A 22,092-nucleotide genomic window follows, 5' to 3' on the forward strand; every position below is an offset into this window, starting at 1 on the left:
CCCAGACTACATTTATTCCCTTCAGAACCCCGTTAACCTTAAATTACAGGAGTGCGGGTGGAAAAATAAGGGTACATTCTTTAAATAGACTTTCCAAGTACAGTCATACCTCTACTTAAGAATTTAATTCGTCCCGGGAGTAGATTTGTAACCTGAAACATTTATAAGCAGCCTTTTCAATGTAAATTCACTAATCTGTTCCGAGAAGTGCAAAAGTATGACGTTTTTTAAAAAATAAATCATGAAGAAAAAGCATCAGAACATGAAACAAGTTTCAAAAAAAATTTACAATAACACACCAAAAACTTAAAACAATAGATGGATAGATAGTTTATTCATCCCCGTAGGGAAATTTACACTTCCAGCAGTATCCTTGTGTTGAAACATAAAATAATAAAATAAAAAGATATAGAATACAAAAATACCCAATATAACGTGTTGATATAGAGTATTTCAATGGTGCTACGGAAAATACACACTGTGATAAAAAATAGGGCAATATGCAAATGAGGGGTGGGGTTTCATGTGGGCTTTTATTCCCGCGGGTGGAGTTAAAGAGCCTCATGGCATGAGGAAGAAATGATCTCCTCCATGGAGCGGCATTGGCTCAGGAGGTAGAGCGCTCTTCTTGGGATCAAGAGATCGTAGGTTCGATTCCCGGCTCCTCCGTGTTGTATGTCGAAGTGTCCTTGGGCAAGACACTGAATCCCTAATGCCCCCAATAAGTAGGTAAGCACCTTGCATGGCTGCATGGCCTCTGTTGGTGTGTGAGTGTGTGTGTGAATGGGTAAGTGTTAAGCACATTGTAAAGCGCTTTGGGAGGTCTACATTGACTTGAAAAGCGCTATATAAATGCAGACCATTTACAATTTATTTACCATTTATGGAACAAGACTAAGAGATCAAAGAATAGAGGAAATAACAAAAATGTTCTTACTTTTTAACTAGCCTCTTTGTTTACTAGTCCTCAACAGTGTTTATTGCATCATGTTATTTCGGTAATTTCTTTTCTCTTAATCCACAGAAGTAACAACCCCTCCATCTCATTGTTCACAGGCGATCTCTTCTTCGAAATGGCTGAGAGGCCATTTGAAGGAGCCGTACATTTTAGCGCATCCTTCTGTTTAATAATTGTGGTGATTATAGATGTATTATATATATATATTATGGCAACATCACAAATACGCATACCCTTTTCATACCCTTCAATTATTTCCTGCTTGGTTGCCATGTCCAGAAAAACTCTTTTCCGTTTCTTTTCTCCTTGTTGCTCACTTTTTCGAATGTCCTTCTTGGGGTCCATCGTTCATGTATCGCTAGCATATAGTAGAGAACAATACTGTTTACAGAGCGGGAATAGGACCGGAAGTGGACACAAAGAATAAGTACAGTACTTCTGAGTACCGAAAAGCAGGTCTGTTTGAAAAATTCGTACGTAGAGACATTTGTAAGTAGAGGTTATGACTGTCTCGACGAATATTTATCCTTATTTAAACCCAGATATTCCTGTCTGGCACAACTGACCTTAAATAATTGTGTGCTCAGTGATGCTTACTTTTTAAAAACGTTTGAAATTGTTATCATCCAGACTGACTGAAGAAATTTGACTATTACCATAAATTCCGGACTATAGAGCGCACCTGATTATAGGCCGCACCCACCACATTTCGGGAGGAAATCAGACTTTGTACATACACAAGCCGCACCTGTATATTAGCCACATGCGCCCACATTGAATAAACGTAATACAAACTCGAATTTAACTCATACCTGATACAGTCCAAAAAACACAGCCGGCAAAATGAATGGAAAATGATACCGGTACTTAAAATTTAATGCAGACCTGCAGAGTCCGGGTGCCCGTTGAAAGTAATCCAAGGAAAAAAGTGTATATTTCCAAAGGTAAGGGTGGGAAGAATATATATCCACTATTGTGGGCCGCGTCCACAAACACGTATCACCTTTACTCCACTTCCCGTCAGCCCGCCTTTGCCCCGCCCCTTCTTTCTCATTTGCTCGTACAAAACATATCAGAATAAGTTTCAAAAATAAATACATTACAAAAATATACAGTTGCAAATACATATTATACATGGTTACACATATTTACAAAGAAAGACGGTACACTGAGAGAGTTTGCAAAGCTTTAATAATAATATTATAACTTTCATCCCAAACCTTGCCTGTGAAGGGTAACAAAACGCTACTAGCAACACGCTCGCAACACAGTTAACATACCGTGCTTGTAGTAAGCACGATAAACCGACCTCATCTTCCTCCCTAAAAATTGACGTCATCAAAGTCGTCTTCCTCCATTGTGGTAAAGAGACATTGTCATGTAGACGTCGTCCTACGGTCCCTTATTCAAAAACACGCTAGTATCACGCTCGCAAAGTAAAATTTGCGTGCAGTAGCTCTGTTTCCTTCTATATCGGACTGCTCGATTGTGTTTAGCTTGAAAGTAGCGTCATGTGCCTTTCTTTCGCAATTTGCATGATGAGGATATGTCTACGCTAAATTAATTTGTGCACAAGCTAAGAAGTTGCAGTCTAAATTTTACCTTTTGTACTCGAGCGTCGCCGGCAGCCGTTAGAAAAATGACATAAATTGGCCGCATCACTGAATAACCCGCAGGGTTGAAAGTTTGGGAAAAAAGTAGCGGCTTATAGTCCGGAATTTACGGTATTTGGTCATATTCCCCAGCCATGGTTTTATCTTTCAATGTACCCATTTAAACCTTAGTGTTGGAAAGTGTGCAATGTAAAATGAAGAAACAGCCATAAGCGTGTTTTATGTTAAGTAATTCCGAATAATGTTGAACTAACATTGGTCCAAATTATTAAAATTGGATGATTTGGTATAATTTTTCACTTCACACCTGCTGTTTAAAGTCAACAAAAATATACTGCCAGGAAAAATTACTTACACGGAAAGAGGTAAATGATAACTTAAGGGGCTGTAGTACATTCAAAATCCCAAAGGTGAGAACCACCAGGAAAAGTATGTGTGTGTCTGTGCGTGGAGTCAAAGGTAACAATTTACAAGACCCAACAATGTCCAACTATTTACTTGTTCAAATTTAAATAGAAAAAAACATTCCTGGCAGAATACAGAGATGAAGAAAATGGGGTATGAGTGATACGAGAGATTGGGAATACTGCGTTTACACAGTGCCACAATTGAATACTGGGTAAACGTTCTACTCCAATACATCAATTCAGGAGTTTAAAAAAAAAAAATCAATGTTCATGTTTTATTTCTTGTCAACCCACAAAGCCATTCCTTTGTCGTGTATCCAGCCCATCATGTCATTCCATCCTCACAGCAAACTAACTACTCTCTAGTGACTAATACTATTGTGAAGCTAGGATGTATACGGTAAAGGGGGAAAAAACACCATGAAGCATTCAAGACATTTAATCGATGCCTGAAGGGTGATGTGCATTCAGTATCAGATGGCAAATAATGTCTCAACCTTGAGAGAGCAGGTGTGATGTGCACGGCATCAAAAAGTGTTAAAGAAGTGTGCAACACGGTGCGGGAGCCAAGATCCGATAAGTGGAATTGATTATGCGGTGTAAGTGCATCAATTAGGGTTCATGATAAACAACGTAGCCTTTTGCAGTATTCTGTTTTTTTCGTCAGGCAGATCCGCCATTGTTGTTTTGGTCTCGCGGTTAGAGTTTTCGTCCGCGCGCCCATCTCGGCAAACGAGATTTTGTTGCTTAGAGATGACGTCATTGTATTAGGAGAAAAATCAAGACAAAATTGGTTATTTATTCAGTGTCAGTCGTAAGTCGAAACATAATGCAGAAAGTGATAACGACAGCAATAATTCCGGCACAAAAGAACGGTGGAGAAATTCTTCGGAAGATCGCAGAGGCAGGAAAGAAAATTAACAAAATAAGACTCCTAGCTAAAAAAAATGACTTTTCTGCCAAAATGTACTCAATTATATTCCTGGTGACGCTATGAGGAGGATGATAATGGATTGGACCTTGAGAAGGCATTACAACTGTGGCGGGACAGCAAACCACCATGAATATATCAACTGAAAAATCTGAAGTGATAACTGCCTTGTATTACCAATTAACTGTCATGTTTAAAAGTGCAAGAATATATAGACTAATATTTCAGCAATATAATTTTGTATAATGTACATTATTTTTGTGAACTGAATAATATGAAGTGATAACTGCTTTGTATTACCAATTACCTGTGATGATTAAAACGGAATGAAAATATAGATAAATATCATTATTTCAGCAATAATATTTTGCATAATGTAGAATATTGTTGTGAACTGGAAAATCTTGAAGTGATAACTGATTTGTATTACCAATTAAGCGTGATGATTAAAACGGAATGAAAATATATTTGTCACCGATATACAATTTCAACCTGGATAACACCAAATTTTGGGGACCCATAGATCTGTGTTGGGACCCATACATTTTTAAGCATGCGAATCCCCGGGACCCATCACTTTTCACAGCTCAAATGAACACTGCTTATGTGACTTCGAGATCTCGAAGCAAAAGCAAGCAAAAGCTGCAGAGCGAATGGACCAGTTGCACGGTCAGTGTCCCGGTTCGGGGGGAAATGGGTGCATGTGCGCGCCCGGCGGCTTTTTCACACGTCCCCGCCGTGACACCGCGCGTCGACATCGAGAACTCTGGTTCACCCCGCTCCAGCTGTTGGGAAGAGGGCAACGGCGGGGCAGGGAGATCGCTCTTGCCTATTATGACGGGACGGACATCATGCACACAACCATGTCATCACGCGGCTCCCTGCACAAAAGATCCACGCCGAAGCCCGTCCCACCTAATGGCCGAAGCTTCATAACGCTAACGGGCGTTCGGGGAGGCAATGAGGTTTGGACTCTATCTATCCGTGACCTCTGGTTGACTCGGATCCCCGTTCACATCCCCCCGCGTGACCTGGCAATGGCACCCTATTAGGATGGGGGGGGGGGGGGGGGGGGGCAAAAAAGGAGACGGGTATGGAATTTGCTTGAATGGCGCACTCAGACACAAACATCAGAGAATGGAGTACGCGTATCCTACTAATGGGGTCAGAGCGGCGCTGAGCGATTTGTTTCGATTCGTTTTCCGTCCCGTACTACCTTCTCGGATTCCCTCTCGTCTTCTCCTTTAGGAATCTGGTTAGCTGCTCCTCTTGCACTCTTTGCACTACTGTATAATACTATACATAGCTATCATTATTTAGTATATCACTAGTATTTCAATACTCCAACTCAATACAACATTTTATTCATATTTGTACGTTCAAGGAAACTGTGCGGGTCAGATGTATCGACATTTTGTTCTGTATACGCGTGTACAAGAATGACAATAAAGTAGATCTGAATCTGAATAACTTGAGGTGATCGTGCGAAGCAAAGACGCACCACTGGAAAGTTATAAAAACTGCAGGGCGATCACCAAGGGGCTTGTTGTGCACACTCCCTATAATACAAACAAACAAGACTGACAGAATACCGCTTTCAAAGACATAACAGACCACCCTCGTTTACCCCGATCCATCCTTTCAAACGCACGTGAAGAAAATTACTAGAACAGCTTTCTTCCACTAATTTGCTAAAATTCGTCCCATGCTGTCTCAGTCGGATGAGGAGATTATAATTCATGCGTTTGTTACCTCCCGTCTCGTTTACTGTAATGCCCTACTCTCCGGTCTCCCGAAGTCCAAAATCAAGAGCCTTCAGCGGATACAAAATGCTGCAGGGAGGCTTTTAACTAAGACAAGAAAGTTTGATCACATGACCCTGATTATAGCTAACCTGCATTGGCTCCCTGTTAGCTTAAGATGTGATTTTAAGGTTTTGTTGGTAGTATACGTAATCATGCATGGACTTGCTCCCTCATATCTTTCAGATTGAATTTCCCCCTATGTTCCGGTCCAGAGCCTTCGCTCTGAAAATGCTGGTCCACTAGTAATCCCAAGAGCCAAGAAGAAATCCGACAACGTTTTCCATTGGGGGATTAGTTAGACTTTTTTGTTTAAGTATCCGTTAGTTTATTTTTAATTTTTTTATACACAGGTAACTTGTAACTGCTGCTATGCAGGTCTGGTAGTATTCAAAATAATGCATGGACTTGCTCCCTCATATCTTTCGGTTTTAATTTCGCCCTATGTTCTGGTTCGGAGCCTTCGCTCAGAAAACGCTGGTCTACTAGTGATTCAAGAGCCAAGAAGAGTTCTCCATTCGGGCCCCCGGTGCTGTGGAATGCTCTTCCCCCAGAGATTCGATCTGCAACCTCAGTGGAACTGTTTAAATCGAAGCTTAAAATACACTTCTACTCTATAGCATATGAATGACCTATATTTTATGTTGATAATCTGTGTATTATTTGCCCTCATGTAGGTCTTAGATCAGGGGATGGTGTCATAATAGTCTGTAGTTTGCAATCGTCTTTGATCTGTGCAGCCCTTTGAAACTCTTTGTGATGAGGGGCGTCACAAATAAACATGACTTTATTCAGTATATTTCATTATAAATGCCTTGTAGGACTTTTTAGTACTTTTCCCTAGCCTTTAACCAAGGGTTAGCAACCTTTTGGACCCAAAGAGCCATAATAGAATAATATTGCATCCAAAATCTCTGGTATTGGTCAAAATCGACAAGCAGGCCATTGGGTAACATGGTTTGTCTTGTTGATAAACTTTAGAAAAAAAAAAATGAGCAGTAAAGCGCAGGTTCAATTCCCAGCTCCTCAGAGTTATTTTTTTTAGAAGTGTCTTTGGGCAAGACACTGAATCCCTAATGAGCAGATAGTTGCCTTGCCTGGCTGAGTTCCTATTGCTGTGTGAGTGTGTGTGCGTGAATGGGTAAGTGTGAAGCACATTGTAAAGTGCTTTAGGAGGTATTCATTGACTTGAAAAGCGCTATATAAATGCAGAACATTTACATTTATTCTTATTTTTTTTTCTAGAGAGCCATACCATATCCATACATTATCTGCTAATCTGCTAATTGTTCAGCGCATTTTATTTCACTGTGTGACGTTAGATGATTTGATCAAATTTAAGAAATAATAAAGCCAGGGCCCGTCTCCCCTATCAATAATTATACCACCTTAAACTCGGCCTCAATTACTTAAGATCGTTGAGGCTCATTTTGACCTTCAATTTTTTCATAAATATGGTTTCAAAACAAGGTGAAATGATAGTTCTTTTGTAAAAAGGTCATAAAATATATTTAATTTCGGTGCAGACGGAGCTGGGCAGTGAGAAGTGCACTTTGTGCATAGCTCCGTCCACCCCTACACCATTCACCCGGTCAAATTGCTGTAAGCGCTTGGCATGAGTCTCTGGGTGTTTACTTTTTATTCTGTGGCTTTTCATCATAAAGTGTCTCAACAATGAACTTCCATATAAAGGAATGATTAGTCAAATCAGGGTCTGTTGGTGTGACACCTTGATTGTAAACAGTAATGGGAGTATTCTTTCCATATACTGAACCAAACCTTCAACTAAAATAGCGCTACGTCAGAATTGGAAGGCTATACATATCCTCATGAAAAGAACCATATCTGGCTCGCGAGCCATAGGTTCCTTACCCCTACCCTGGGATAAATTATCAAGCTTTGCTTCCATTGTTTGCCAAAATACAAGCAATGATACTACAATTATTTCTCTGCGACTTGCTGGCAACCAGTTCAGGGTGTCCCCTACCCACTTCCCGAAGATGGCTGGGACGGGCTCCAGCACCCCCGCGAGCCTAATGAAGATAAGCGTTGCAGATAATGAATGAATGGATGGATGGATACTACAATTCCCATGCGCTTGGGGGGGGAAGAACAACAAAATCTTGCAGTATATTGACACCAACTTCTATCGACTGCTGCTACGACGAAGGCACGAGAAGATTGTTCAAAGACCTTAAAAAAAACTAATTATATTAGTTTTGCTTCATATCGAAGATTCAATAAGTAGTCGACATAGTCAACAATATTCGAAAATGGAAATAGTCGACAATTAATACTGTTGTTGACTACTGTAGGACAACAATTAAACTAGACTGAGGAGATCATTTCTTCCTCATGCCATGAGGCTCTTTAACTCCACCCGGGGGAGTAAAAGCCCACATGAAACCTCAACCCCACATTTGCACATTACCTTATATTTATTACAGTGTGTATTTTCCATAGCACCATTTAAATACTCTATAGCAAAACTTTATATCGGGTATTTTTGTATTCTTTATCTTTATTTTATTATTTTTGTATTTTTCAACACAAGGATACTGCTGGAAGTGTGAATTTCCCTATGGGGATGAATAAAGTATCTGTCTATCTATCTATCCATCTATCTATCTAGCCAGACACGTACCGTATTTTCCGCACTATAAGGCGCACCGGGTTATAGGGCGCACCCCGAAAAAATAGTTTTTGGTCCTATTTTTAACATACATAAGACGCACCGGATTATAAGGCGCTACAATGGGAACGTGGACAAAACAGTCAGATAGTTCAGTCCAATTTATTACCCCCTTAACATTCCCAAAGCTTGCAAAGACGCAAATACGTGTCGAGAACACGTGCGGATGCGGTGTCCGTAAGATGTCACTCAAATGCATCGTTCAATCATTCGGAAGGTTCAAGTCTTGGGATTCAAGAAATGATAACCATTCCTTAGTATCTATTTTCTTTTTCGCTCTCAACTTTACTGTGCATATGACAAACACTTGGAATTGAGTTGAATTTGAAAATAGACACTCCATTCCATCCATTATCTGCACCGCTTATCACACGTACTACTTGGCGTTCGGGGGAAAATCAAGTCGGCGGCTGCAAGTTAGTTGGAAAACTTTGCAACTTTAAAATTGATCCATAAATAAGGCGCACTGTATTATAAGGCGCATGGTCAGCTTTTGAAAAAAATAAAGGCTTTTAGGTGCGCCTTATAGTGCGGAAAATACGGTAATCCCAAAAGTGTGAGGTATCGTTGAATGAATATAATTTTTGCTGATATGCTATAGTGTCTGAATCTGCACCAGTGACATACAGAAATGACGGACGTCAATATCAATTACAAGTACCGAAACTTCGAAAGTTTGGAAGCCGTTTCGCCTGGATACTGCGAACAAAAACAAAAAGACAATTTGGCAAGCAGACCCTGCGTATTATGGCAGTACCACGGTGATGCGCTAACATTTGGAGAGACCAGTCGGACAGCTGAACAAAACGGAGTCTGACTCGCCTCGGAAAGATTCAAACAACATTCAAGCCAATACAGTTTCGATGACAAGCATTGTACATTTTATACGAGTATTTTTCGCTATACAAGAGAGTTTCAGCGTTATGCCAGGCTTGGCCTGACAAATATATTTGAAAATCAAATGCATGCAGTGCAGAGAACAATGATCAGTTGATAAAACAGTTTTATTTCAAACTGTTGAGAATTATTAGGTTATTTTTACACAGGCAGGCAGTTAACCACTAAACGTATTTATGTCTCGACTGACCGAGCACTGTGCCTAATTGGATTTAAATAGGGCATTTTTATAGAACTTTTGTATGCATCTGCAGTGTTCAATAAAAAAGTATTTCCATTCCATTTTTCCTGTGTTTATTATCTTTTGCAGCATCACTACATCCATTAAAAGCTAAATTGAAAAAGATAACCATCGGATTATTTGACAAAAAAAAAGCAATTAGTTGCAACCCTATAAAAGGATTATTTAGTGATTTACAGCCAAAACGGGATCTGTTGGTGTGACACTTCGACTGTAAACTGTAGTTGAGAGTATCCTATACAACAGGGGTGGCGAACACGTGGCTCGAGAGCCGCATGCGGCCCTTAGCCAATAAGAATGCGGCTCTTTGCCTCATTATGTTTCTATATACCGTGGCTCTTTGCCTTGTTTCATGTTTAGTTTTTTGTGTGTATCTGGTAGAAATCGGGAAAAAAACACTAATATTGAGCAGTGAGTGAATAACCGCTCATTTTACAAAATAGTATTATAACAAAAGTTTTTGTTATAAGAATTATTTTTATATTATACTAAATATGTCATACATACATTTAAAATAAGAAAACTAACTTGAAAAAAATTAAAGTATTTCACATATTGTCCCCTGCCTACTGCCCGATGATTGCTGGGATGGGCTCCAGCACCCCCGCGACCCTACTGAGGATAAGCGGTGCAGCTAATGAGATGAGACATATTGTACTACATATCCTAGCTAAATTATTTTGCATTTTGAAGTCAAGCAACTTCTTGCAAAGATTTTCCTTACTACCCCCAAGGCCACCGCGCTGGTGATAGGATTAACCAACAAAAAAATATTTTTTATCATAAAAAAGGGATTGAAATGAAAATGAATGAAATGATCTGCATTTCTATAGCGCTTTTCAAGTCAATGACTTCCCAAAACGCTTTACATTGTGCTTCACATTTCCCAATAGCGGCTGTGCAGCCATGTAACCTGCTTATTGGGGGTATTAGGGGTTCAGTGTCTTACCCAAGGACACTTCGGCATGTAACACGGACAAGCCGGGATTCGAACTGGGATCCCTTAATCCTTAAACGATCGCTCTACCTCCTGAGCTACTGCCGCCCCAATTGATTGATTTACAAGGACAATATAAGGTAGTGGAGCAGCCAGAGACAAAACTGATCAGTGACAGACAGGAGACTCTGCGTCGGCATGCTTCCTTCATGGCAAAGGCATTTACACACCCACAGAGGGCAGAGATAAAGACGGGAGCCAGTCAAAACAGTAGCCAAACAGAGTCCGGGACCGCCATGATCCACTTCCCGACCCGGCGTGCGCAGGTGTCGGACCGCAAAACCAGCTGGAGGAAAAAAAACCACACTGAAAACGATTCGAGTTTGGCGAAGAATGTTCTCATAGATTTCAAAGACGGGACGTTTGTGTTAGTAACCGGCTGCTCTTGCCGTCTCTCCGATCGGGTTACAAAAGTGGGTGTGTTCTCGCTCTCCTCTGTCGCCTGAATGTCTGCTTCTCCCGCGCTCTACAGCCCGTTCCGCCTCTCTTGCTTTCTTCTCGTTCCACGTCTCTGCCCTTCTCGCTCGCTTTCGGAGCTTTGTGGTTAGGATCATCCGGCTTCATATGGCACCACAGTGCACTCTTTTCCGATAACCTTTCTCCACTTTTCATACCTGTCAACCTGTACGTTTTTGCCGTACAAAGTAAGTTTATGATGCATTTTAAGACGTGTACGACGTACAAGAAAATCTGTACGGAAAAACGCAAATTTGTCAATGATGGCTACCATCCGGTGTACACCGACGATGACCAAACGGCAAATCAATCGAGTCAAACGAGTTCGCCGCTGTAGCCTCTATCTCTGTATCGGTTTTTGGGTTGCAAGCGAAGCGAGCGGTTTGATGCTACTGTGCGCATACGTCTGCCGCCTGGGGATTTCCCATCATGCATCATTCCGTGGTAGTTGTGTAGTGAAAGGAAGTCCGTCTCTTTTTAGAGAACCGGCTTTTTCGGCTCAATTCATTCAAGAGAGCCGGCACTCAAACGGCTCACTTGCTTTGATGCATTATATTACGAATTATGATGTTGTATAAAGAAGTATAAAAGGAGAAAATGGAAAAAAAGACAGGTTGGTGGTTATCCCTTTCATCAGTATATTACCAAGAATAATTGAATGCAGAAAATGAATGAATAATTTGAATAAGGGGGCGGCAGTGGCTCAGGAGGTAGATGGATCGTCTTGGGATCAAGAGATCGCAGTTCGAATCCCGGCTCCTCCGTGTTACATGTCGAAGTGTCCTTGGGTAAGACACTGAACCCCTAATACCCCCAAAATGCACGTTAGCGCCTTACATGGCTGCACGGCCGCTATTGGGAAATGTGAAGCACACTGTAAAGCGCTTTGGGAAGTCTTGACTTGAAAAGCGCTATAGAAATGCAGATCATTTCATTTCACAAGAAAATTCAGCTTAATTCTATTTGCAAGTATTTTTTCCTTCTACAGCGAACGTCCAAGCAACTTCATTTTTGAATTTTTATATAATAAACCTCATTCATGTCGAGCAACTCAGTATCTCACAACAAAATGTTAATGAACAATATATATATATCACGAAACATGTAAAATTTAACATGTTAAACGACAAACAAACACGTTTGGAAAAAAAAAATATGGTGTAAGATTATTTTGTATTTTTTAAGGACATGGAGCCCTGGAGCTTGAAAGGTATGACTTTTCCTTCAGTCATCCTTCTACAGAGACGCAGACGGTTCACCATGGCCGGAAGCCATGGGACTTTTGACCTCCGGTTTTGACCAGACGTCTCGGATCCCACTTCAATCATCCGATGCTTATAATCCGTGCAAAATGATAAAACGGCCGTTTATTTGGCTGGCATGTATTCCAGTTGTAGTAAACGGTCGCAACATATGGCTAATTATTAATACAAATGCATCCTATTTTTTCTTAATTTCCTCATGCACAGGGTGTTGAGTTTTCACTTGCCCTCATGTAGGTTTTAGATCACTGAATGCTGTAATAATAGTCTAGTCCAGTGTTTTTCAACCAGTGTGCCGTGGGACCTTTCCTAGTGTGCCGCTGGAATTTGCCCAATTTCATCTTTCCCAAAAAAATCAGGCCATTATTCAGTATTTTTGCTATTTTCAGACGAGGAACTGTAACAGTCATGCATATCAGTAGGTGGCAGTAGATTTTTATATACTTTTTACATACTAATTATCTGCTCAGGAGGTAGCGCAGGACATTTAATAACTTAATTTGTTTAAGATTGCACTGAAAAAAGTAAAAACTTAAAGCACATCATTCTTTTTTATTTTAAGTATTATTTTCTTCTTTTTATATACTAATTATCTGCCTATAAGGTAGTACAGTGAAATATTTGACATCATTTTCAATCATTTTCTACAAAAGGTAAGCCTCGGAACTTTTTTTATAAATAAAAGTGTACCTTGGTTCAAAATGGGTTGAAAAAAAACTGGTCTAGTCCTTTGAGACCTCGTGATGAAGGGCGTCACAAATAAACAGGACTTGATTTCTCATTATTTTGCAGCCTATGAGGCCCCGAATTGGCCAGAAATTTGAAAATCGTGATTTATAACCCGGAGCGCCTTAAATACCGCAAAACCGTATCATATTTATGAGTGTGTTACTACGAGGTTTCACGGTGTACTACTGTATTGGAATGCACGATGAACCAAAATCGAATCGATATTGCGGTGTGACGTGGTGCGATTGTGTCATCGCAAGACACTGCGATTTTCGCTGTGAGTGAGCAGACAAGCTCAGGAGGATCGAGAGGTCGCAGGTTTGATTCCCAGCTCCTCCGTGTTATATGTCCAAGTGTCCTTGGGCAAGACACGGAATCCCTAATGCCCCCAATAAGCAGGTAGGCGCCTTGCATGGCTGACTCCCTATTGGTGTGTGAGTGTGTGTGTGAATGGGTAAGTGTGAAGCACATTGTAAAGCACTTTGGGAGCTCTTCATTGACTTGAAAAGTGCTATAAAAATGCAGACCATTTACCATCTTGATTATCCTCAAAATGTTTGGAGGCTGACTCCCTATTGGTGTGTGTGCGAATGGGTAAGTGTGAAGCACATTGTAAAGCGCTTTGGGAGGTCTTCATTGACCTGAAAAGCGCTATAGAAATGCAACCATAACAAAGCTTCCCAGAAGTGAGCGCTGTTTTCTTAAGGTGAAAGCATGTCACTATGATAAACGCTGTCTTCATTTTAAGGACGATTTTTGTACTTTCAGGACTTTTTATATACAGCTTGGAAACATAAATATAAACAATATTTCATTTTTTTGAACTGTTGGGGCCAATCTAGGAAAAGACATAACATTTAAAGTTAAAACAAATATCTTTCTGGGTTTTTAAACACAGTAATTTTGACCAGAGGACAACAGGAGGGTTAAATACTTACAAAAAACAAAACTAGCACGAAAAATGCACTTTGAAAAACACATTTTCTCGCATCGAAATTGCAGTACTGGTTTGAAATATCGCCTTTTTTTTTTTTTTAATTGTACAGCCTACTGCTTGTATTTGTGCAATGATTGATCAATCGAAAAACATTGCAAATCATTGCAACAGGAATCGAACCCGGGTCGCAGTTGTGAGAGCACCAACGCTTCCCACACTCAACAAGTGATACAGATGACAAATGAAAAGGCATTGAATGCATCAAACGCAAGTCTAAATATTACCATAGAGTTGTTTCCCGTGTCAATGTTTCTCTCTCTCTCTCTCTCTCTCTCTCTCTCTCTCCGTCTCTTTCACTCTGTGTCTTTTTCTCTTCCTTTGTCGCCCTTTGTCTCTTTCTCTCTCTGTCTTTAAACCTCTTTTGCTCTAACTTCGTTGTTTCCTTTTCTTTCCCTCTCTTCATACCCTTCGCGCTTTCTTTTCTCTCCTTCTGTCTTTCTACTTCTCTTTGGATTTCTTTCTTCCTCTCCCTTTCTTCCCCCCTCACGACTTTTCATCTTTTGTTTCTCACGCTCTTTCACTCTCTCTCTTTTACTTTCTTTGTCCTGCCCTCTCTCTCCTTTTCCCTCCCTCTTTCTCTTATTTCTTTATCTCTCTTTTTCTTTCTCTTTAATCTACTCGTCCGGCCCCCGACAGAATGTTTGTTCTATCGTGTGGCCCCCGAGTTAAAATAAGTTTGACACCCCTGGATTAATCGAATCCTTGCATCAATACATAAAAAAAAATCATCACTTTAGCTCTCACTGTCCCATGCGCTTGATATATGAAAAAAAGGACTTTTCGAGGGGGTGTACCTAAAAACCAGTGTGTATTCTACTATGGAAAATACGGTAAATATTTGATCATCCACACAGTGCTCAAGGGCTCAGTGTGTGCTCAATGTATAAACAAGAACTTGCAACTTGCAGTCTTACCTTGTCCTTCTCGTGAGGCAACAAGCGGACCGGGGGCAGCGATTCCAGGGATACCATCCCGGAGCCGTCATGGTGGGACCTTCTGCGGCTGATGAACTGAAAAAGCGGACCCTGTTTTGCCACACGTCCGTGGGCCACGGCCCTTTTAAGGGCCACCCTTAGCTGCTGGTGGAACACCCCGGGTCCCAAGGAGGCGCTGCTGGACAGGAAAGCTGCAACGTCGGCCTGGCACTTGAGAAAGCGCTCAATGTTTTTCAAGCAGGAGCCGCCCGGCTCGTGGAGACCTTCCAAAGCCCGCTTGATCAACTTGTTCCAGTCCAGTCCGGGTCTTTTCCCCAAATGGCTTTGGAAGCTAACGCCGCTGCTGCTCCCGCCTCCTCCCGAACCGCCACTCCCTTTGGGCTTGGGAAGAGCCAGGCGCCCGGGGTTGTCGGGATCCTTGTAAGAGTTGAGGCCTTTATTGGTAACCTTGAGAATGGTCCCATCTTTCACGCTAAGCTCTAACTGTTCCAGAATCGTCTTGCGGTCCAGACCGTGTGACATGGAGACCGCATTGCAGATGCGCTCCTCAGAGGGTCTCTGCTTCTGTTTCTTGACCTTCTTGATGGCCTCCAGGAGCCACTGGGTGTAGGTGGGGTTGGCCAGTTTCACCATGGCTGCGGTCTCTCAGGGCGCGGAGGCCCCGGGGCCTTCCCACAATCACCAATCCAAAAAATGTGAACTACGGGACAAAGACGGACACCTGGCCTGCGCCGAAGCGCCGCCCCCTCCTTTGTTTGGAGTTGTACTCGTTTCTCCTCCGTCGACTATCCCTTGTCTTGCACGGAGACTGCTTCTGAAGCAGAGTATGAACAACACGGTAGTAAACAGCTGACCATAGCACAACCACCCCCGAAACGAGTTCCCCAACCGGTAAAATGAACCCTTCCACCTCAGAAGAGGCTGTGAAAAATGTTTTCCGGTGGATTGCTTTCTTTCACGTCAAAAGTTCACTTAAAAAAAGCTATTCTAACAAACAACCTGTCAGTGAACAGGCTCGGGTAACGTGAGCAAGATGTCAACTTAAGAGGTCATGTTCTCAAAGACCCGAGTTGCATGTTAAGAGTGACAAAGGTCTGTACACCAGTTCTTGGATTTCCTTCACCTCCACAGACCCTTGCTCAAACGTATCCTTTCTCTTATCACTGTGTTTTCCAACTCTGGGCTTCTCAAAACCAGGACGGCGTTGACGGGCTGATCACCCTCATGTTTATTGCACTTGGACAGCCGCTCTCTGTGTCAAAGAAATCAAAAAAGACAGAACAACGTATTAAAATAGTGCCATAGCTTAGGTGTCAAACAGGAAATAGACAATGAAAAAAGAAACAATGCCACGATGTATAAAAGAAAAAGCTGGTTACACTGAAAGCAAAGTTAAAGTAACATGGACGATCCCACTATTTTAAAAATATTCCAACAAAGGTAAAAATCACAAAGACTCAAAAGAGAAAATGCCCAATGTACAGTATAAAACACCCATGTGCCTATGTTGTTGAGGAACATAAATACATCCTACCTGTCAACATATACGTTCTTCGATAATTCGTAATTGTATAACAATTTTAGTACAGGATTTTTGTTCTCTTTAAAGTATACTTGTATGTATAAGAGATTATAATTCACACGTTTGTTACTTCCCCTCTTGATGATTGTAATGCCCTACTCTTCGGTCTCCCGAAATCCAAAATCAAGAGCCTTCAGCTGGTACGAAATGCTGCAGTGAGGCTTTTAACTAAGACAAGAAAGTTTGATCACATGACCCCAATTTTAGCTAACGTGCATTGGCTCCCTGTTAACTTAAGATGTGATTTTAAGGTTCTGCTGGTAGAATAGAAAATCATGCATGGACTTGCTCCCTCATATCTTTCAGATTGAAATTCCCCCTATGTTCCGGTCCGGAGCCTTCGCTCTGAAAACGCTGGTCTACTCGTGATCCCAAGAGCCAAGAAGAAATCAGACAGTGTTTTCCATTGCGGGCCTTGGTGCTGTGGAATGCTCTTCCCCCTGAGATTCCATCTACAACCTCAGTGGAAATGTTTGAATCTAAACTCAAAACACACTTGTATTCTATAGCAAATGAATAACCTTTATTTTATGTTGACAATATCAGGGGGTAGTGTCATAATAGTCTGTGGTTTGCAATCATCTGTGGTCTGTGCAGCCTTTCGAGACTCTTTGTGATTAAGGGCTATACAAAAAAACATGACTTGACTTGAGGTTTTTTAGTTTTCCCTTGCCCTCATGTAGGTTTTAGATCAGGGGATGGTGTCATAATAGTCCGTGGTTTGCAATAATCTGTGGTCTGTGCAGCCCTTTGAGACTCTTTGCGATTAAGGGTGTCACAAATAAACATGACTTGACTTGAGGTTTTTGCGTTTTCCCTTGCCCTCATGTAGGTTTTAGATCAGGGGATGGTGTCATAATAGTCTGTAGTTTGCAATATTATTTGATCTGTGCAGCCCTTTGAGACTCTTAGTGATTAAGGGCTATACAAACAAACATGACTTGACTTTATTTGTGAGATAAAAATAACTTCCTTTACACAAATCATCTGTTTTTATTCTACATAAATTGTCTGAATTTGAGTAAATAGGTGCCGCGTTGTGCTTATAAGGGAAGCAATAGGCTGAGGTTGACAGGTACGATACATGAGATAAACAGGGACAAATTAAAAACTAGTAATTTTAAAATGCTCGTACAATGTAAAAACCACAAAAAAACATTTTTAGAATGATTTAAGGAAAAGAGGTGAAATAAAATACGGTCCAAAGTTAGCCATGTGCCCGTGTTGTTGAGGAACACAAATACAACGCAACTCAAAACAATGTTAGCAAACATTAACCAGGAAGTTATGTTAAAAATATATCTTAAAACAATCGCCCTACGATATTAAAGTGCTTCTTATCGTTTTATTTTCTCACGCTGACGAAATAAAAAGCAAAATGTTTGAAAAAGAAAGCCTTCCCGCTTCAGGCTGTTGTTTAGCAAGCTAACGTTCGCGGCTAGCCCGAATGCTAACCTTACGACTATCTTCCTAACGTTACCCGCCGACACGAACGTCAACAGCGGCCAACGGGCATTGCTAACCAAAACAGCAGCACCGGATCCATTATCCCCTTCGCTTACGGCCGCAACAACACCATGGCGATCCTCCCGAAATCGAATGTCATTCTCTTATTAACGCAAGATCGCGGCCTGGTATAGGACACAATGCAACGGCCAGGAGAGCTAGCGAGCAAAGGAATGAAGGTAGCCGGACATCGCGGACCATTGAGCGGGAGGGGAAGATCCGCTAGGGCCGCTTCGACGATCCCCCACCTCCGCCCTCCGCCGCCAGTCACCCTCCCAACGGAACATTCCGCGGTACGGCGAAGACAAGGCCGCTGGAGCCCCCAGCAAGCGCCTAGGCCTCGGTTCCCCGTTCCTCCTCCCCCCCGCCTTCCTCAGCCCAGGGCAGCCCCTCCGTACCCCTTCTCCCCTTCTTCCTCCCGAGGTTCCCCCCCCGAAAAAAAGCCCCAGCTCCGGGTCTGGATGGCGAGGAGAGACGGGGGGTGGGGGGTACGACGAAGCTCCGATCGCCGTTTCTTCAAAAAGAAAACCCGCGGATGGCGGCCTAGTCCGCCGGTGTCGTGACTCACCGGAATCCCGAGTGGATCCGCCGGAGGAAGGGTGCCAGAAGCGCGGTGAACGGAGACAACGACGAGCGTGAAAACGCAGCCGGAGACCAGAGGCTCTGGAGCCGACGCCATCTTTGAGTGAAGCGGAGCGGGTGGGGGAGGGGCGGCGATGAACCGTCAGGCTGGGCCAAGGGACCGTCTGCATGGTGCGGGCCGAACGGGCCAAGGGACGCCAAATCCAACTCCTTTTTATTTTTAATTTTATTAAAAAATAATAACTGACTCTTTAGGCTCCCAAACGCTTCTTCGGATCTTTACTAATATTCAATAGCTTTTATTGTTCCATTCTATACATTTTGCTCATTCAAATTGTTTAAACTAAGCAGACGTCACAGAGATGACGCCGCACATATTGGCCAGTCACGCATTTGACAGAAAGAGCGAAAAACAGTTAAAAAGAAAGAAAGACCGATGGAATGAAAGAGAGAGAGAGGAAGAAAAAGAGGGGAGAGGTAGGAAAGAGAGAAAAGGAAGGTGGGAGAAGAGAGAGAGATATTGAAAGAGAAGGATAGAATGAAAGAGAGGGATATAAAGAGAGAGGGAGAAAGATAGAAAGAAAATATAAAGAGAGAAGGAGATATAATGAGTGAAAACGAGAGAAAGAAAGAGAAAAGAGAGTTGTCTGGAAAGAAAGAAAAAATGGAGATAGAATGAAAGACAAATAGAGGAAGAAAAAGAGTGGAGAGTGAGATATAGCAAGAGAAAAGGCGGGGGTGGGGGAGAGAGAGATTGAAAGAGAAAGATAGAATGAAAGAGAGGGGGATAAAGATAGAGGGAGAAGGATAGAAAGAAAAATTAAAGAGAGAAGGATATATGAGTGAAAATGAGGGATAGAAAGAGATGTATGAAAATAAAAATAAAAGGGAGATAGAATGAAAGACAAATAGAAGTAAAAAGAGAGAGTGAGATAGCGAAAGAAAAATGGAAGTGGGGGAAGAGAGAGCTATAAAAAGATATAATAAAATAGAGGGAGATAAAGAAAGGCAGAGGGAGAAAGATAAAAAGAAAAATTAAAGAGAGAGGGAAATATGAGTGAAAATGAGGGATAGAAAGAGAAAAAAATGTATGGAGAGATAAAAAAGGGAGATAGAATGAAAGACAAATAGAAGTAGAAAGAGAGAGTGAGATAGCGAAAGAAAAATGGAAGTGGGGGAAGAGAGAGATAGAAAAAGATAGAATCAAATAGAGGGAGATAAAGAAAGGCAGAGGGAGAAAGATAAAAAGAAAAATTAAAGAGAGAAATAGATATAATGAGTGAAAATGAGGGAGAGAGAGAAAAGAGAGATGTATGGAAAGAAAGAGAACAGGGAGATAGAATGAAAGACAAATAGCGGAAGAAAAGAGGGTTTGGTTTGAACAATTTTTATTGGCACTTTTAACAGCAATTAAACATATTCACAATTTCGAGGTTGAAAGAGAGAGTGAGATATAGTGAGAAGAAAAGGGAGAAAAATGGAGGTGGGGGAAGAGAGAGAGATTGAAAGAGATAGAGATAAAGAACGACAGAGGGAGAAAGAAAAAAGAAAAATTAAAGAGAAATGTAATGAATGAAAACGAGAGATAGAAAGAGATGAGAGATGTCGGGAAAGAAAGAGAAGAGGGAGATAGAATGAAAGACAAATAGAGAAAGAAAAGAGGGGAGAGGTAGAAAGAGAGAGTGGGATATAGCGAGAGAAACGGGGAGGTGGGGGAAGAGAGAGATTGAAAGAGAAAGATAGAATGAAAGAGAGGGGGATAAAGAAAGACAGAGGGAGAAGGATAGAAAGAAAAATTAAAGAGAGAGGGAAATATGAGTGAAAATGAGGGATAGAAAGAGAAAAAAAATGTATGGGGAGAAAAAGAAAAAGGAGATAGAATGAAAGACAAATAGAGGTAGAAAGAAAGAGTGAGATAGCAAAAGAAAAAGGGAAGTGGGGGAAGAGACAGGGATAGAAAGAGAAAGATAGAATGAAAGAGATGGAGATAAAGAACGACAGAGGGAGAAAGATAGAAATAAAAATTAAAGAAAGAAGGGGATATAATGAGTGAAAACGAGAGATAGAAAGAGAAATAGGAATTCTGGCTCTTTTTTTTCGAGAACCAACTCTTTTAGTTAACAAATACTCAAATTTGTTTTTGCTTTTTTGTCTTAATGATATGTTACCAATAATAACGAAGCACTCTGCACCAAAATAATTAATAGCCTTCATTATATAATTATTACCTAAAATAAACATTGAATTTGTTTTATCCAAGCAAACGTCACAGAGATGACGCCCCGCACATTGGGCAGTCACGCGCACCTCCGAGAGAGCGAGAGAGAGAGAGAGAGAGAGAGAGAGAGAGAGAGCCACCCAGCCAGCCAGAGAGAGAGAGCCAGAGAGAGAGAGCCAGCGAGAGGGAGCCAGAGAGAGAGCCAGAGAGAGCGAGAGCCAGAGAGAGCGAGAGAGCCAGAGAGAGAGAGCCAGAGAGAGAGAGAGAGAGAGAAAGAAAGAGAAAGAAAGAGCTAACTAGATAAATAAAACGCGGGAAAGACATTTAGAATGAAAGAGAAAGAGAGGGAGAGATAAAAAGAGAGAGAGAGAGAGAGAAATAAAACCTCGTGAAAGACATTTAGAATGAAAGAGTGAAAGAGATAAAAAGAGAGATGGAGAGATAACGAGAGAAAAGGGGAGGTTGGGGAAGAGAGAGGGAAAGACAGACAGAATAAGAGAGAAGAAAAGAAAGAGATATAGAAAAAGAAAGACAGAACTAGATAAATAGAAAGAGAGAAAGACAGATAGAATGAAAGAGAGATAGCAATATAAAGAGAGTGGGACGATAGCGAGAGAAAAGGGAGATGGAAAAAGAGGCAAAAGAGAGAGAGAAAAATAAACAGAATAAGAGAGGAGGAAAGAAAGAGATGTATAAAAAGAAAGAGAACTAGATAAATAGATAAAGATAGACCGAATGAAAGAGAGAGCTATATAAAGAGAGAGGGCGAGATAGCGAGAGTAAAGGGAGATGGAAAAAGCGAGAAAGATAAATCGAATAAGAGGAGAAAAGAAATAGATATATAGAAAGAAAGAGAGAACTAGAAAAATAGAAAGAGAGAGAAATACAGATAGTATGAAAGAGAGATTGCGATATAAAGAGAGAGGGGGAGTTAGCGAGAGAAAAGGGAGAAGGAAAATGAGAGAAAAGAGAGAGAGGAAGATAAAATGCAAGGGGGGAGAAAGATAGAAAGGGAAAAGGAAAGTGAGAGGGAGATATAATGAGAGGAATGGAGAGATAGAAAGATATATATAGATAGAATGAGAGAGATAGAAAAAATGAAAAATTGAGATTTAAAGAGAGAGAGAGGGAAATAAAAAATGGAAGAGAGTTATAAAAAAGAGAGAGGGAGAGAGAGAGGGACAAAAAAGCGAGAGGAAGAAAGTTAAAAAATACAAGGAAAGAGAGAGGCAGAGATAATGAGAGAAAAGAAGAGGTAGAAAGAAAGAGATACAGATAGAAAGAGAA

The 22,092-nt window shown here is 41.3% G+C and overlaps 1 protein-coding gene across 6 annotated transcripts in view; it reads right to left on the reverse strand.

Moving 5' to 3' along the window:
• kat6a (K(lysine) acetyltransferase 6A) overlaps positions 1-18,735 on the reverse strand; it is a 59,098-nt gene extending 40,363 nt beyond the window's left edge. For 5 of the 6 annotated variants that reach the window (XM_088337028.1, XM_088337027.1, XM_088337025.1 and 2 more), the window contains exons 1-2: positions 18,574-18,735; positions 14,897-16,169 (exon numbers count right to left, since the gene is read on the reverse strand). In XM_088337028.1, coding sequence (XP_088193154.1) covers positions 14,897-15,550 — 654 coding nt within the window. In that variant the 5' untranslated portion in view covers positions 15,551-16,169; positions 18,574-18,735. The remainder of the gene's footprint in view (positions 1-14,896; positions 16,170-18,573) is intronic. The other variant, XM_088337024.1, reaches the window with a different exon arrangement.
• Between the last annotated feature and the right edge of the window lie 3,357 nt (positions 18,736-22,092).

This window comes from Urocampus carinirostris, chromosome 5, assembly GCF_059441175.1.
Source record: "Urocampus carinirostris isolate Australia breed hairy pipefish chromosome 5, RoL_Ucar_1.0, whole genome shotgun sequence".
NCBI classification, from domain to species: domain Eukaryota; kingdom Metazoa; phylum Chordata; class Actinopteri; order Syngnathiformes; family Syngnathidae; genus Urocampus; species Urocampus carinirostris.